General features: G+C 37.5%; 1 protein-coding gene across 2 annotated transcripts in view; it reads right to left on the reverse strand.

Annotated features, from left to right (window-relative positions):
• Nucleotides 1-2092: 2092 nt before the first annotated feature.
• Nucleotides 2093-18403, reverse strand: part of LOC128861171 (protein daughter of sevenless) — a 74773-nt gene continuing 58462 nt past the window's right edge. The window contains exons 4-9 of one of the 2 annotated variants that reach the window (XM_054099097.1): nt 9379-9510; nt 4067-4187; nt 3782-3995; nt 3396-3729; nt 2853-3032; nt 2093-2802 (exon numbers count right to left, since the gene is read on the reverse strand). In XM_054099097.1, the coding sequence (XP_053955072.1) occupies nt 2323-2802; nt 2853-3032; nt 3396-3729; nt 3782-3995; nt 4067-4187; nt 9379-9510 (1461 nt within the window). In that variant the 3' untranslated portion in view covers nt 2093-2322. The remainder of the gene's footprint in view (nt 2803-2852; nt 3033-3395; nt 3730-3781; nt 3996-4066; nt 4188-9378; nt 9511-18403) is intronic. The other variant, XM_054099098.1, reaches the window with a different exon arrangement.

Consider the following 18403-nt stretch of genomic DNA (forward strand, 5'->3'; position numbering starts at 1 on the left):
TGTAGCCTAACTACCGCGGTCGGTCAATATGACCGGTGAGAAAAAATGTTCTACAGTTATCTCAGAGAAAAATTTTTTACAGTTATCTCAGAGTCGCTTTCAAGTGAAAAGAGTAAATAACAATAGTATTGATTACAGTCTCAAGTAGTGCACTTCTAAAGAGTTTTTTATGCAATTTTTTTTACAATTGTTTATTTGAAGGAGATAAGGTAAAGTATCAAAACATGGATGTAAATTTGTTATTCCTTACATAGTGTAATAATCTGTTGTAGATATTTACCCTAAAAATGTCAAAGCATTTGAAAATTACAAATTACCTAAGAAATATAACGGACATGGAAGAAGAATTTTCTGAATATGATGAACAAGAAACTTCTGAAATTGAAAAAAACATGGAAATAGATCAAGAGCTATTTACAAATGAATTGGAATCAGAAAGCGATAGTGAAGAGGAGAATATTATAAATAAGCGTTCAGGGCAGAAAAGAAAGAGGGTTTTATTGACATCCGAAAGTGAGACAGATTTAGAGGATCAACGCATCGAAACTGCTGCTGATGGAACAGTCTGGGAAGAAATAAACGGAAGACCTAAATCTGGCAGGTTACCAGTGCATAATATTTTTAGGGATATGTCAGGACCAACAGGATACGCTAAACGATATATAATGAAAGGACAAATGAAGACGGCATTTACTCTTATCATTGATCAGCGCATAATGCATCATATTATAAAATGTACAGAAGAAGAAGCATTTAGGGTGTTGGGGACTAAGTGGGAGCTAAATGAAACAAAACTAGAAGCATTTATTTCTTTGCTATATGCTCGCGGCGCATATGAGGCAAAAAATTTGGATATCTCATATTTGTGGAATAAAAATTGGGGACCCGCTTTTTTTTCGAAAACAATGAGCCGAAACGATTTTACAGAAATTATGAAGTACATACGATTTGATAAGAAGAGCGAAAGAAGCCAGCGTTTACAAACCAATAAATTTGCTATGATATCTACAATATGGGATCGATTTATTGAAAATTCTCAAACTTGTTATAAACCTGGTGCATATATTGCTGTTGATGAGCAGTTATTCCCGTCGAAGACTAGGTGTAGATTTACACAATATATGCCAAACAAACCAGACAAATTTGGAATAAAGTTCTGGTTGGCGTGTGACGTCAATAGTAAGTATATTATAAATGGGTTTCCCTATTTGGGAAAGGATGAAAGGAGAGATTGTTCAATTTCACTTGGGGAGTTCGTTGTTCTAAAGCTGATGGATCCTTTCACAGGATGCGGAAGGAATGTAACAACAGATAATTTTTTCACGAGTGTATCATTAGCCAAGAAATTACTTGCAAAAAATACTACAATTGTTGGAACAATTCGTGGAAACAAAAGAGAGTTGCCAAAGTTAGCCAAAGAAAGAAAAGATAAAATGGTTAGATTTTCAAGCAAATTGTATAAATCAAATTACATCACTCTTACAGTGTATAAAAGTAAGCCGAAAAAAAAAGTGCTTGTCCTAAGTTCCAAACATAACTCAATAGAAATAGAAAAAAGCAACAAACGTATACCGGAAACTATTAGATTTTATAATAGTACAAAATTTGGTGTAGATGTGGCAGATCAGATGGCAAGGAAATACAGCGTGAAGTCGAAAAGTTGTAGGTGGCCACTTCAGGTTTTTTTTAACATTTTGGACCTAGCTGGAATAAATGCCTGGATTTTGTATAAAGAAACGACGGGTGAAAACATTTCCAGGCAGGAATTTTTGTTCCAGTTAGCTTCAGAACTCAGAGATGCATATACAAAATCTCAAGAAAAAAAGCTTTTACCAACACCGTCCACAAGTTCCGATTTGTGCGTACGAAAAACTTGCCAAATAAAATTTTGTAAAGATTATAAAACAACAAAAATCTGTTCGAAGTGCGAAAAATATGTTTGCGGCAAATGCACATTTCAGACTACAATTATTTGTAAACAATGTGGGGAAGCCGAAGAAGTCGAATAAGTATATTATGTATGCATAACATTCTGTATTAAAATTTTATTTTATTTGTTTTTTTTATAAAGAATTTTAGAAATTATATAGAAATAAATTTGGACGAAATTTCATGAAAATTCTTTATTTTATATACATTTAGCCACAAATCAACCATTATCTGCACTGAATAATAAAATTGATAATCTTTTTAATTACCGGTCAATTTGACCGCGCGCGGTAGGAATAGGTATACAAGAATTGTCGGTAGGTTTAGTGTTAATTAATAACTGTATCTATAAGGGATATATAAAAGTGCAATAAAATTATCAATTTATCTTCATTATTTCGGATTCACGCTTTCACTTTCTTTTTTACGTTCTTCACGGATACGATTAAATGCTTCTGTTTTCAAAAAGTCTACTGAATTATAAACCACACCACTTTTTAAAGGACTTTGCGTTAATGAATCGGCCTTACTTGGCTCCTGCTTGGTTATATTATTTGTACTCTGTCGGTTTGCAGCTGGTGGATTTGCTACATCTAAATCGAAATACTGAAGTCGGTGTTCATTTGTTGGCAGGAGTTTCAATTTAGTTTGATATTTTGAACTGTTTGCAGATGCTGACGGCTGAGGTAAAATTGAAACGTCAATGGTTCCAGTACTTAAATGAGCTTTATTTTTGCCTGCCACTGAGCAATTTTGACGTGGCAAGGTTTTAGTTTCCAATATGTATTTATTTGTTTCTGCCGATATATCTATTGACGGTGGTATATCTACCGAACAACGAAAAGTGTGCTCCATCAATGTTGAATTTACTAACTGAAATATAAATTAATAGATATTTTTTCTTATACTCAATACTGACTTACCTTATAGGCATTAGGCTTAAGATTGCGATCAACTGATGGAGGCCTTAAATTCAAGATATCTTCAATGAATGCGTTATAACCTGTTTTGTCTGCTTTATGCTTTTCCGTTATTTCTTCGGGCCATTTATTTGTGGTACTAATTTTTGGTTTCAGCTTACGGTTTACTGGTGGCAATTCAGACTTATAAATAAAAAATGATATTAGTTACAAATTTTCCACAATCGAAATGTATGGTAAATATTTATTTTGTTATTTATAGGCATTAATGGTATTGCATTTTGTTTAGAATTCCTCATACAATCTCCATTAATCTGTCTAAAACTTCAATGAATACATTATAGTATTGTATTATAGAAGGGCTTATTATTCCTAAATATCCATCAATAAAACACTTTTATTGCTTTGTAAAATGGTCAAAGATAAATGAAACTGACTCACATTGCAAATTATTTATATAAACTATCTACAAAAATTAGCTTACATGTGACAAAAAAAAAACGTCCTGATATATCAGCAGAGTAAAATTTGAAAAGTTTAACTTACATGTTCTACGAAGTCATAACGAAATACATTTCCTTCAAATTTATTATTAGGCGCTGCATTCGTATAAAAATGTTTACGTAAAATTTCTTGAGAATCTGATCTCGAATCGGCACTTGGATCCAATGACGTTACGAATTTCGATGAATGTTTTGTTTTCGGATCCCATATTTTCTCCTTAAACATTTCAGCTATATTATGATATGGAAGCTGATGAGAGCGTGGTATATCATAGCTGTCTTCAACAATTGAACTGGCATCTTGCGGTCCAATCGCTGGCGAGGTGTTTTCCGTATCAGATAGTTGTGGTATTTCCGTTGACGTGCTGTATTTATTACTAAAATCTATAAAATATACCGCTTATTATGTGAAAAAATGTGCCGAAATACCTTTCATTTTTTTTAATATCTAGGGATAGATTTCGTTTATTTTTATACACTTTGACTGCTTCGCAAGGTTGATTTTTTCCCTCAGAATTAACATTATAGTTAAATTCATTTGTCTTATCATTGACATCATCAGGTAATTTAGAGAATCGTTGAGAATATGTTAAAACAAATGATTCGTTTTCCACTGAACTGTCAGAAGGCCGTGTATTGCGGTCTGGAAGAATATGCATTTTATTTGTAATTAATTGATCAGCTTAAATTTATATTAACATTCATCAAACGCACCAACATTCTCTCGGAGGGGCATGGGGTAAGTCCAATCATCATCATCCGTAAATACACTCTCAGAATCCGAATCTGAACGATTATTAACCGTTGGACAACGTTTAGCAGCCGATATTTGTTCCTAAATTGTAAAACAAAAGAAAACAAAACTAAAACAAGAATATATGTACATATAATGTATAAGTAAATAAATTAAGAATGTTCTTTTTGCAAGGATTTTATAATAAAAAAAAAACAATTATTTTTTTCCTACGCGGTTCTTCGGCGCTGGATTGCGCCGTTGTTAAAATATTTCGTGAGGACGCTGTTGCTAAGTCATATTAGTTTCGTGGAGACGCTGTTGCTGCCTTACATTCATCCGCAATATGGTAAGCTATATATATGTAATTGGTGCCTACATCCTTTTTGTTAGAAGCTTGGCGAAGCTTCTCAGCTGGCGGTAATAATGATTTTCGACAAATTTTATTCATCAAAACTACATTAAAATTTATCATAAACAGAACCAAATGGCCAAATACTTTTTCGTAGGATCAGCCCCAAATTTGAACTTTAACTGAATGCTTAAGAGTCCATTGAAGTTGTGGAGTACTAGCAGTATTCGCCATATGCAACTATTCGCCCAAAAAGAAGATCCACCCTTGAATATTTTTCGTCTTCTTCTTAATTGGCACTATAACTGCTTAAACTATATTGACTGAGTTTAACAAAGCGTGTCAACCGTTTTTTTCACGTGCTAACCGGCGCCAGTTGGACACACCAAGTTAAACCAAGTCCTTCTCCACCTGATCTCTCCAACACAAGAAGAACATAATCGAATATTTCCAGAGCTGGAGCGTTTATATTGTATTGTATTCGGACGACATGACTCAGCCAACGCAGCCGCTGGATCTTTATTCGCTGCACTATGTCTCAATGTCGTCGTAAAGCTCACAAAGCTTGTTGTTCCATCGCCTACGGTATTCGCCGTCGCTAACGTGCACAGGTACACAAATCTTCTTAACTCTCATAAGTGACGTAAATGCCGGTACTCGAGTGTGCCTGAACGATTAAGTTCTGCAGTTTGCACGATCTTTTCCAACTTCAGGTTAAAGAAATCACACGACAGCTCGGAGAGGTCATTCTCAATTCTGACAACGCTGCTTGTATTTGCGTAGCCGTATTAGTTTTGCGTGGATACCAAATTCAGACATCGTGGCATATAGGACACTCCTTTTCGTGCTGTCGAATACAGCTTTAAAATCGACAAAAAGATGGTGTGTGTCGATTCTGTCCATGAATATCACCTTCATTCGAGTGTCCGTGAATACTACCTTTACTCAATTTCTTTCTGAATTTATCTTAGCCCATACAATCCCCTTTCAACGTGTGATAATGAGAACAGCGGTTTTTAAATGTGCTGTGGATTTTGAAGTCTTCTCCATGCAAACGCGCTCGATTTGTGTCTTAGTGTCTTTGGATACATTAACATCACTTTTTCTTAATACTGTTTCAGCTTTAATTAAAAGTAATTAGGTTCGGCGTAAACAAATCAATGAGAGAGTTATTTTGTTGTTTTTTTTCCTCGTGAGGAAAGTGGCTTAATTTCGGTATATTCTAGAATGAATTGAATGATTCAATTTCGCTTGATGGCGACAGCACATGGCGAGATTGAGCTCGCCAGAAGATACGTCTTGTTGCCAATCTAGAAATTACAATAGTTATTAAACACATGTATATAAGCAGAGGCGCAAGCGCACAGGGTATTCAACGTGTAAGCGAGTAAACGAAAAGTATTAAAGTGATTCACTTAAGCAAGCCATTAATTTGTGACTTTTATTTAGCAATACAGTGGTCGAACTCTGAGGAATTATTGTGTGTTTATTTTTATAAAAACGTAGCAAATTCGTAACAATTGGTGTTAGAAATGGGATTGTTGAATTAAGCCACTTAGAAAAGGATCGTGAAAATGGCAAAGTTAAACGAACTTAAGATTCAGCATCTTCAAAAAGAGTTGGAAATATCGGACTGTAGAAGGCATAGTAAACTGAGACGAACCATAACAGGAAAGTGAAGAATTCCAGGAAGCAGGAAGAAACCCGTAAGCTACGAGATAGTTGGAGTTCCACTAGCAAATCGCGAAGAAGCAAATACCACCAATAAGACCGTTCAGCTCAACGGTTGTGCTGGTTAAAAAGAAAGATAGAAGCACCCGGTTTTGCAGAACTATAGAAAGCTGATTGAAAACATGAAAAGGCAGCTAGCCATTACTACGTATAGATGATACATACTCTGGACACTTTATCTGGTGCGAAATGGTGGATATTGGCAGATGGAAATTGAGGATTGCGATTATGAGAAGACAGCCTTCAGCATAGGAAATGGGTTGTGCGGACCAGCAACTATTAAGTGCCTGATGGAGAATTTTCTTAGGCGACTCCACTGAGAATTCTGTTTTTTCTATGAGTAACAATTTTAGTGACCATCCGAAAAACTTGGGCGAACCTACTGGCAACAATAGCGAGCGGACGTGATACCATAACAAAAACATGAATTCGAGACAGAACTCGCCAGAAGATTCGAGTTGCCAAATCTAGAAATTATTGTAGTTATTAAGCACATGTAAATAAGCAGGTGACTGAGGGCATTCAGTCGTAAGTTGAACGTTTAAGCGAGAAAACTAAAAGTAATAAAATGGTCAATTCAAGTAAGCAAATTGTGTTGCCATTAATTTGTGACTTTCATTTAGCAATCCAATAATCGAACTCTGAGGAATATTGTGAAAGATTTTATTTGAATAAAAAGGTAGCGAATTCGTAACAACAGGAACACTGCTTCAAATTGTTCTTCATACGTGGAACTGATTTTGTACACAACGTACGCCATCTAAATTTCTCACAAAACTAACGGCGACCGCCGTAGCCAAATGCATTGGCATGCACGAAACACCAAAATGAGAAAGTATTTTCCAATAGCGGTCGCCCCTCGGCAAGCAAACATCCGAGTGTATTTCTACCATAAAAAGCTTCTCATAAAATATTTGCCGTTCGAAACCGGCTTAAAAGTGTAACATCAAGACGCACGCCAGAAATAGGTGGAGCTCATCCAAATAACCAAAAAGGATGTAAGTAAGCGCCAGTTATATGGCATATATATGTATATGTGGTTTGTTAAAAAAATAAGGTGAATTTTGTAATTTCGCACGCGCAAAAAACTTGCCTTATTTATGCCTCTCACAGATAAACTAACCACGCTGTATTGCTAAAACCGTGAACATATCTTCGAAACGAGTGTACAAACATAAAAAACATCGAAAAAAGGTCAAATGTACGTAGCCCGCGAAATTTAAAAACTCCCCTTATTTTTTGAACAAACCTCGTATATACATATAACAAATTGCACGACGCGTATTGTGAAAAGGATAAGCCTTTTAGCATTTAAATTTTTGCATAATAAGTTTGATTTTTTTTTTGGCCACGCTTCCATTAGACAGACTGTACACTGTGCTAGTTCTTCAAAGTCGAAAATATTTCTTATTTGAGCTAATGAAGAAAAATTATTGGGTTGATATTGGGTTGAGGAATGCGTTCTAACCGTTTTTATACTTTCTTTTATTTTACAACGATTTGTTTGCTGTTTGGCAAAAGGTAAGTATGCATTCGATAGAACTCTTTCTGCTCTACAAAACTATGTTAATTGTATTTTTGAGTTTAGAAATGGCAATACCCAGAAGGCAAAAATCAACATTTTCGACACCTGCTCTTCTTTGCTTTTCATCGACGTGTATGGAGAAGGCGTTATAGGTGAGTCTACAGCACCGAAATGGCTTGCAAAGTTCAAAAATGGCGACTTTGACGTCGATGACACGCCCCGCAGCGGAAGGCCTTCTGAATTCGTTGATTAACGTCTCAAATCAGTTTTGAAGGAGAACAGTCGCCAAACCAGTCGTGAATTGGCGCAAAACATTAACTGCGATCATAAAATGACTCTCAATGTCCTTCATTCAATGGGATTTATCGAAAAATTGGGAGCCTGGGTGTCTCAGGAGCTCAACGCAATAAACAAAGAACGTCGCCTTCGAATTGCTTCTCAGTATCTCGCTCGCAAACGAGTAACACATGGTAATGAACAATGCTTTTTGTACCGAATCGTCACGGGAGATGAGAAATGGTGTCTATATCAATATGAAGCATAGAAAGGAGTGGGTGGCTCCAGGTACGCCAAAGCCGAGAATCAAGATGAATCTTCATTCAAAGATGCTTGAATAGGGCCTCTCTCTCAGCATCCGTCGTATTCTCTGGAACTTGCACCGACCGACTACCATCTTTTGAGCTTGATGTCAAACCATATGAAGGGCGTTACCTTCAATAACAAAGAGGTCCCTAAAAACAAGCTCAACAACTCTTTTCATAGAAGGTGTAGGAAGAGGTTGTAAAAATTATTTATATATATAATTATTGTTTTTTGTTTAAATAAAAGTCGTCTGTAAAAACGCTACGAACTTATTCCCCAACCCAATAGGTATGTGTGCGCGATATCGCCAAAACGAAGTCTCTATTTCAGTGATATTAATAAAAATATTAAAATTACCAATTTTTAAATTGAAATTAATTATCAAGTAACCTTGCAGCTAGCAGCCAACCGCAGACGAAAAGTGGTAAAAGAGAGGCCTATATGTTGTGTTGTCGTACACTTTTCTTTAAATGGAAAACCGTACACGACAAATATTCTGTGAAACGCATAATAACATAGAGGAATTTTTAAATAAAAATATGACTGAAAAAAACTTTGACCGAAATAGCAGTAGATGAAATCATTTCCCACTAACTGTTTTGTGCTAATGAATAGTTAATCCTCTATTTAGGATGTTTAAAATATACGGACTTACTCAAGGCTTCTTTCTACTTTTATTTTTCGTTAAACGAGAAAGATATTTCAACAAAATAAATCCGTCTTTTACCCTTGATATCTTTACGCTTTGTGCTTTGACAATTTAAAATAGCTTTGAAAACGAATAAATACGTCATAGTCGCTGCATGAGAAATCTGTGACGCGACAACGGTGAACTAACCTTATGCGTATGACCTTACTTTGTATAAAAACTTCCAATAAAAATGCACTAGAGCATAAAACTGTTTGAGTTTAGTGTTTAGTATAATAAATATTTTTTGCGGACGTACACGGCAAATTGGAGGAGGAGATCAGTAAAATATCTATCAAATGTGCTTTCATAATTCTGTATTAAATAATTTCCTTAGAGATCCGAAGGTATTCTTATTTTATTATGTTTATTTAAAAAAATTATAAGCAAACGCTTAATACTCTCATTTACTTACCCCACTACAGTTAGTAATTTTTGGTGAATAAGATTTATCGTTGGTGAGATTTAAGCCAATATTATTATGACTTCGTGGAGTATCATAAAATTTTGGATCCAAATTATTCAGTGGTGTAGTCGGGTTTTCATGCTGAAAAGATAAATCGTAGTATTCAGACTATATTTTTTACAGAGGAAAACAAAAACAGAAAATGTATAATAAATAACATCAAACTTTGTAGGATTTAAAAAAAAATTAACAAATTAAGAAGTACTAAATTTGGTCCAGACTGAACTTTATATACGCCCGTATAAATACGCTTGGAGGTTTGCCATTGCCTGCCGAGGAGTTTTCGCCCCTTTTTCTTCACTTTGGTGTTTCATGTACAGAGATTCGAAGCTACGCCCTCTAATTGGTAGCATAGTTTAGTAAATTTTAATTTGCACAGGCGTTCATTTTTTTGGAATCAAACAAACTCTTGGGCAATGACACATAACTTGTAACATCAGATGGAATTACCATATAAAAAGTGCACGTGGTTTTTATCCAATCTCAATAAAATATCTGCTGGAACTAAATTTTTTCTGCATTGTGCTCCTTTTTTTGTTCATCAATTGCACCAAATTTAAATAACCTGGCTTCATTTATAACAGATATCACACTTCTCGTTTTTTTGCAAATTACCGTTATATGGGAGGTGGATAGAGAGTAATATGTTTATTAAGTTTCAGTCCACTATATTAATTTTTCCGTAAATTAGCGAGCGCTTGAGAATTATCAACTCCTCTCATCAGCCTGACATTTTGGTATATGCATAGAAAGAAAGAGAGACGTATTATCAGCAAAGAAGAAACGAGAGGCCGAAATACGTGAGTGCGAGGAGCTTGATATGCCGGCCAATACGAACAACACCCGAAAATTCTACCAGAAAGATCGGCGGCTTACAGAAGGTTTTAAGGCTGGGGCGTTTTCCTGTAAGAACAAAAACGGTGACCTTGGGACTGACAACCACAGAATACTCAAATTATGAAGGGAACACTTCTCGAACCTATTAAATAGTGACAGCTGCGTATGTCACAGAGAATGTCAAGATCTACGATATAAAATCGTGGCATCGATATCCCAAGCATTGACGACGGACCTGTCGTTCCGCTACCCGAACATGACGAGACGAGAATTATGTTAACGCGACTAAAGAACAACAAAGCCGCGGGCGCCGGCGGACTGCCGCCTGAGCTATTCAAACATGCAAAATATGGTCGGATGAAAGAATGCCTGCCGATTGGAATTTAAGTGTGTTCTGCCCAATTAGTCGTCTAAATATCGCCTATCTAAAAAGTTTGAAATTCTGATGAAAATTTCTCAATTTTTATAAACTTTTTATAAAGTTAAAAAATTTCATTTACATTGTATTTGTTATAGAATGAACTACTATATATTTTTGTATAACATAAAAAAGTCTTCAAAACTGACCTTGGGTTTATAAGCCATGTTCGTCTTCATTTAAAAAAGATATAAAGTTTTTTTTTGTATTTAACATCCCAAATGTCATTTGATTTTAATACCGGCACACGTGTTAAAAGGGTATTAAATATAACGCTAGCATAAACGAATTTACATAGATATAGACATATGCATATATACCAAAATGTCAGACTGATGAGAGGAATTGATAATTCTCAAGCGCACGCTAATTTACGGAAAAATTAATATAGTGGAATGAAACTTAGTAAACATATTACTCTTTATCCACCTCCCATATAACGGTAATTTGCAAAAAAAAACGAGAAGTGTGATATCTGTTATAAATGAAGAGAGGTTATTTAAATTTGGTGCAATTGATGAACAAAAAAAAGGAGCACAATGCAGGTAAAATTTTGAAAAACGATGATAAACGTATTGCTGACCACCGGGCGCCGACGGACTGCCGGCTAAGCTATTCAAACATGGCGGCGAGGAGCTGGTAAAGTGCATGCATCCATGCAAAATATGGTCGGATGAAAGAATGCCTGCCGATTGGAATTTCAGTTTGCTTTACCCAATCAATAAGAAGTTGGAGAGCATCGTACGAGCCGCAGAACTTAATCGCTCAGGCACAATATTTTATCAGAGCGTACAATCGTTGGCGTATGACGATGATATTGACATCATCGGTCTTAACAACTGCGCTGTTAATTCTGCCTTTTCCAAACTAGATAAAGAGGCAATTTCGAGGTTGTAAAAGACTTCTATATTTAGGAACTAGCATTAACACCGATAACAATGTCAGCCTTGAAATCCAACGTAGAATATCTCTTGCCAACAAGTGCTACTTTGGACTAAGTAGGTAATTTAGTAGAAAAGTCCTCTCTCGACGAACAAAACTAACATTCTACAAAGCTCTCATCATGCCCGTCCTAACGTATGGCGCAGAAGAGTGGACGATGACAACATCCGATGAAGCGTCGCTTGGAGTGTTTGAGAGAAAGGCACATTGGCAACGGCGAATATCGCAGGCGATGGAGCGATGAGCTTTACGACAACATAGACATAGCGCAGCGAATAAAGATCCAGCGGCTACGTTGGCTCCGAATGGATACAAACGCTCTGAAAGTATTCGATGCGGTACCAGCTGATGGTAGCAGAGGAAGAGGAAGGCCTATTTTTCGTTGGAAAGATCAGGGGGAGAAGGACTAGACTGCACTTGGTGTATCCAACAGGCGCCGGTTAGCACGAGAATGAAACGACTGGCGCGCTTTGTTAAACTCGGCCAAAATCGCGTAAGCAGTTATCGCGCCAATTAAGAGTAAGAAGAAGATGTATCTTCTAAAAAAAAAAAAATAATTTAATTAAAAATGTTCCTCTAAGAAAAATACACAAATTTATTGTTTATTTAAAACTAACATAAACTTAACACAACTTAACTTCATAAATAAAATATTCACGAAAATCATATGATTCCTCATATTTTTTATGACAAAATTATTCATACAAAGTTTGAATTTTATATTTCAACTGATTTCATTTTTGTAACAAGGCAGCCTATGCTTTCGAATAAGTGCCATTATGAATATGATCATTCGAAACTCAACTTATTTGATCATTTCAAGTCCTGCTTTCGCGTTATCAATACATCATGGGTCGGAAAAAAGCAGACACAACTGAAGTTGAATGAAAAATAATTTTGCATATACATAATCCATCGGTCAAACGGTGAATCGGAGTCATTTTACTATTTATAGCATAACCTCATACTGGGAGACCTTACATATTGACCCTCAATGATGAAACCCATATAATAAGAATAAAAAAAATAATAAAAAAATTACTTCAACGCAAGTGGTAGCAGAAGTTCGTTAAGAGTTTAATTAAGAAGTCCATCCGAAAACAGGCCGAAACGTGCCGGGTATAACTCGTGGCTCGAAGGAAACCACTCATCAGCACAGTCAATAAAAATGAGAGGATAAAGTTCGCAAAGGAGTATAAAATTAAGCCTCTTGATTTCTGGAGCAACGTTATTTTTTGCGACGAGAGTAAGTTCAACATTTTTCAATCGGAAGGAAGGATTCAAGTCTGGAGAAAACCCAACGCCAAATTCGAAAAAAAACTACAGTAAGTACAGTGAAACTTGGTGGTGGGTGTAATGGTGTGGGGATGTATGTATGTCAACGGCAGGCGTGGGTAATCTGGTATTTATTAATCGTATTATGGATAAATCACTTTAACTTAATACATTAAAAAAAAAAACCTTCATAAAAGTGCACAAAAACTGTGTGTTGGAAATAACTTTTATTTTCAACGAGATAATGATACCAAGCATACTGCCCACGATGTGCGTATGTGTATCATGCATCGTGTGCTTCACATTCTTGAAACAACACCACAGTCTCCAGTCTTGAATTACATCGAACATTTGTGGGACAAGCTCGGTAGGCGTGTCGCTAAAATTAACATAACTAGCAAAACCCAACTAAAAGAGGTACTCCAACAGGAATGGCCAAATTTGAGCCCAAATGTGAGTAAAAATTAGTTAACTCTATGCCAAATGCGTGATATCCACTACTAAATATTAAAATTTCATTGAACTTAATATTTTAGTTGTGAAATTGAATTGTGTTAATATGTTTGTCTCTAAAAAATATGAAGAATTCTGTGAATTTTTTAATTTTTCTTTCTTGGAGCGAAGTATTGTTAAGTTTATATTAGTTTTAAATAAACAATAAGTTTGTGTATTTTTCTTAGCATAACATTTTTCATTACACTAATTTTTTTTTAAATATACAGCTTATCGAATGCAGGCGCTCTTGCTTTACAGTTTGTTCCGCGCAATTCGCCCGTGGAAGTTATATTTTCTAACACATTTCGAATTTTTTTATCTTTATTAGTATTCTATGGCTACTACAAAGGGATTTTTTTAACCTCTTTTAAAATCCTGCGTTCTTTGCAATCATTAAGTTTCTTCCCTTGACTTAGACAGCTTTTATTTGCAATCGAAGAGTCAAGACGTGCACCCCTCATCATGTTGGTCTCCTTGTCGCGGGGATGAGGCTTAAATGGTGATTTAACCCCCATATCATGAGGACTAACTCACCACAAACTAAGAGGGAAGCTCCGTATGGGGTTTGGCTAGCCATTCATCCGCCGAACGGTGGAATTGGCAATCCAATCCCCATGAGGAGATCACCGTACCGACGATAGTCCCCCTCATTTCCTATGGGAAGGTCAGGTCTTTCAACAGGGAAGACCACACACACGAGTGGTGCCAAGCCTGTGGCTAAGCCAGGGCCCGGCTCTCACTCCGTCCCTTCAGGGGCTGCCTCCACGGCAGCGAGGCCTATCACTTGGTGACGACATTCCTTCAACGTCTGGTGCCAGAAGTAGACCCCCCCTCACAACGAAACTTTCGCGAAGCAAGGACGACCCTGTCCTAAGACAAGCCCAACTGGCTGTCTCTGTCACTCCAGGTGTCACGGGAACTCCAGAAAGAGAAACACCCATGTCAACGTCGGTGGCAGTAGACCACATGGCTCAGCCAATGGTTTCTGGAGCTCGCCCTTCTGACACAATCACTGCCCCGGGTAGTACCCACCCCCGGAAGCGAATTAGTGTTTCAGAAAGGTTCTACCGGACCAAGCGTTCAGCCTTCAGGATCCTGGAGAGACTGAAGGAAGCCAAACTAGAGGATCTGACGGAGGAGCAGTCAGAATCCAAGGCGTAGGCTGAAGCCTTCATAGCCGAACACCGAGAGAAGGCTAAAATGGATTCTGTGCAAGGGAATCGCAAAAGATCGAGTGAGGGGACATCGGCTGAAGCCAAAAGATCTAAGGTGTCCGCCACTCAAATAACCAACACCATTAAGAAATCTTTTGCGGAAGTAGCAAAAGACAGACACATAAGAGCAGCAATTGATCGCAGTCCCCATGACGGTGCGATCACACAAGCAAACTGGGACCTGATAAACAGAAATCTCTGGAATGTTTACAGAGACATCCTGCGAGAAAACCCAGGACCCCCACCCAGCTGCTCGGACGCGGGTTGGTTTCAATCACGCGTCAAATTAATCAGGTGCGCTGACCAACGATTGGTAGACCTGTACACTCTGGGAATAAAGCGTCGGCTTTGGCCAGGGGCCCGCCTCGACGTGGTCCTCCTAGAAGACATCCCCAATCGGCCAAGATCAAGAGCCTGGATACCAGACTTCCACATCGACCCAGAGGAAGACTTGGAACTGTTGGAGTACCTAAAACTAGGCAACCCTGAGCTACCAACCAGCGATTGTAAAGTAGCAAAGATTGGTGAAGTGGATGGCAAGAGGAGACTAGCGGTGGTCAACTTGAATGAGGAATCCACTCGCCAGAAATGGAAAGTCAATTACTCCTTCCAATCACTGATACTCCATGTCTACAGACAGGATGTGGCCAGTAAAGACAGCTCCGCAGAAAACACGACGTCATCTGCGGAGGAGACGACGGTTGCGGTAGACAACCAAACGGACGACGAGGTGGCATCCAATTCCGGTATGCTGGGCGAACTCTTCCGTAGGGTTACCCTAGAGGAGATGGGGGAATATTCCGAGCTCTCAGATGCTTTGGAAGATGAGGAGTATATTCCCACTTCTTCCGACGAGGAGATCGCTGACCAAACCGTGGTTGGCTGTCATCCAGCAACGTATACCAGCGATGGTGGGGGTTGTACAGCTCAACCTCCACCAAAGTAAGGCGGCTTCAACCGCACTCATCCTCCGTCTCGCTAAAAGAGAAGAGGAAATCGCGCTCATCCAAGAACCATGGGTCGTAAAAGATCGGGTTTGCGGATTGAGCAACAAAGAGTTTAAACTGGTCTATGTTACCGACAATGGTAAACCCAGGTCGTGTATACTAGTGAAAAAACATATTAATGTATTCTTATTGATGCAATTTAGCGATGCGTATAACGCAATACTATCAGTGGAGTCCTGCGGAAGGACATATGGCTTGCCTGGTCCTACATGACACATGATGCAGTGCAGCCCCATCCATGGGCACATCAAAATCCTGGATGGCACGTTGCGACTTCCCAGACAGGTGCACTATACAGTTCCGCCTATACTTGCCACTACAACGTTCGTGATCCTCCTACCCTCGAGGGAAGAGTGGGAACGGGACGTGGTAAGACAGGGCGAGTGCATCCATGTATACACAGATAGCTCAAAGCTCGATGGCAGGGTCGGCGGAGGTGTATATTCCGAACATCTGGAGATATCCTTCAGTTTTCGGCTCCCCGACTACTGTAGTGTCTTTCAGACTGAACTGATGGCAATAATGAAAGCCGTGACACTAGTACAGTGTGATATGATACCTGAAGATGATATCTACATTTTCACTGATAGCCAGGCGGCGATAAAATCCCTCAAAAAACAGTTGATAACCTCCAAGGTAGCCATGAAATACCGCGCATCTCTTAAAGAGATGGCTGAGTCATTTCGCCTAATGATAGCATAGGTTCCTGGCCATTGCGATCTCATCTCTAATTAGTCTTGACATGGATCTGGTAGATACATTCATTTCCCGGATATCATTTTTTGATTTCTAAGGGGATTTCGCGGGAGTTCTTTTTCGAACGGCTTTTATGGCATTGGTTAAAAATACGCGAGAGCGACCACGTTTTTTTCTGTCTCTCAATTTTGACGCTTTGGAAAAACGATTGATGGTACAGGAAATAAGCATTCTCGAAATATTTAGTTTTATCACCAATTCGTAAATCTCACTTGCACTTTTACCATACTTATGCAAGCTTCACTGCAATGCGATTTTCCTTAGCTCCGCACTCAATAGTTAACAAGCGAAATTTTCCACGAATCTGAGTATAATTGATGAGTACACAATGCGTATGAACGAAAGCAAAAAGAACGGAACTTTTTTTTGCGAATTTTTTCTCGCCGTATGCATTGTAAAATTTGTCACAGCATTTATGACAAGACTAAGTATAGTTTTCTTAGTGGAACGCCTATATTTTCATCTGAACTCCAGTTAGCATGCTCGGTAGGCGTGATATCCACTTAACCTGTTAAACGATTAGTTTTTCTTAGACAGCTCGATTTACTGTGCTGAATTAATTTCAAGCGAAGACTGTCGATGCAAAACCGGTTTTCAGCCAAATATTGGATTCACCATGCGCGCTGGCTGAACGTTTATGATAACGATCATCAGGAAATTCAGTGTTCATGCTTACTTTATAATGTGAAAAATAACAGGGAAATTTTCGTTTTTGCTTAACTTTAAATTCCATAGCAAATGCAATTTCCTTTTTCGGCATGACGCAGATATCCGACATTAACTAAAAAATGAACTCTTGAGATTGACGCATATATACGACATAATCACTTAATAGGTTAAAATCAGTATGCCTAAAAACTTGTTTAAATTTATGACGTCAATTTTAAAATTGTTCCCGTTATTTTGACCTGCATAAATGACACTACTTTTGGTTGATCAGACAAATTTATGGCAACGTAGTCCCTCTCAGTGATTTGAATACGATATTTGCCTCAAAAGAATTACTTGGGGGATATTTTTTTCTAAACACGTTCCTATAAATTATTAATTTTTACTCATTTTGCAGGTATTTTAAAATTCAAAATTAGCTTGTTATCACTGTCGCCTCAATTTAACATGTCATAATTTGAATGCCGTGAACTAAACTACAATAGTACCTGGCACATCCTTTAGAAAGGTTTTAGAAATCAAGTTTTCATCATTTTCCTCTCCTTCTAATGCAGAGCCTACTATGATTAGAAACAAATAGCACTTTTCACAATTATCGAAGACAAAACTCCCGAAAACACGCAACAAATCCATATAGTCAAGCGTGTACAGTGAGAGGTAAAGTGTTAAAGTTGAACACTGAGTATATACGATTAAGCTTTGACCACTGTATGGAGGTATACATTTTTTTCGCGTGGTCAAACACTTACGAGGTCTCAAAATTTAGCTAATAAAGTTTACTTTAAAATACAAAGTGAAAAATTTAAAAATCCAAGATGGCGGCCACAACATGGCGGCTAATTTTTTAAAACTACTCAAATTTTAAAATTTATTACTCGGGGTTTTTTGGGTCGCTGATTACAAATCTGGTGTTAGATTTCCAAATTCCAAAATGGCGGATCCAATATGGCGGACGGATTTTTAAAAAAACTCATGAATTCGCATGAAACTCGTTACTCAGGGGTTTAAGTGGATTTGAGTAGTTTTAAAAAATTAGCCGCCATGTTGTGGCCGCCATCTTGGATTTTTAAATTTTTCATTTTGTATTTTAAAGTAAACTTTATTAGCTAAATTTTGAGACCTCGTACAACTCTTTCCGTTGAAATGAATTTTTTTGGCATAGGTTATTAGAATGAGTTTAATGAATTTTGATTACATTTTTAGCCATATTAAATGAGCCATCTTGAATTTCGTTTTTGGCCACTCTGCATTGAAAAGTAGATAAAAAGAGCTAAATTTAAAGCCCTATTAGAACTCTCTAGGACAAAAATATTTTTGGATGGATACGGGTCTCCCGTTGAGAAAGAATGCCCCATATATAT

The sequence above is a fragment of the Anastrepha ludens genome, chromosome 4 (genome assembly GCF_028408465.1).
Source record: "Anastrepha ludens isolate Willacy chromosome 4, idAnaLude1.1, whole genome shotgun sequence".
Classification (NCBI taxonomy): domain Eukaryota; kingdom Metazoa; phylum Arthropoda; class Insecta; order Diptera; family Tephritidae; genus Anastrepha; species Anastrepha ludens.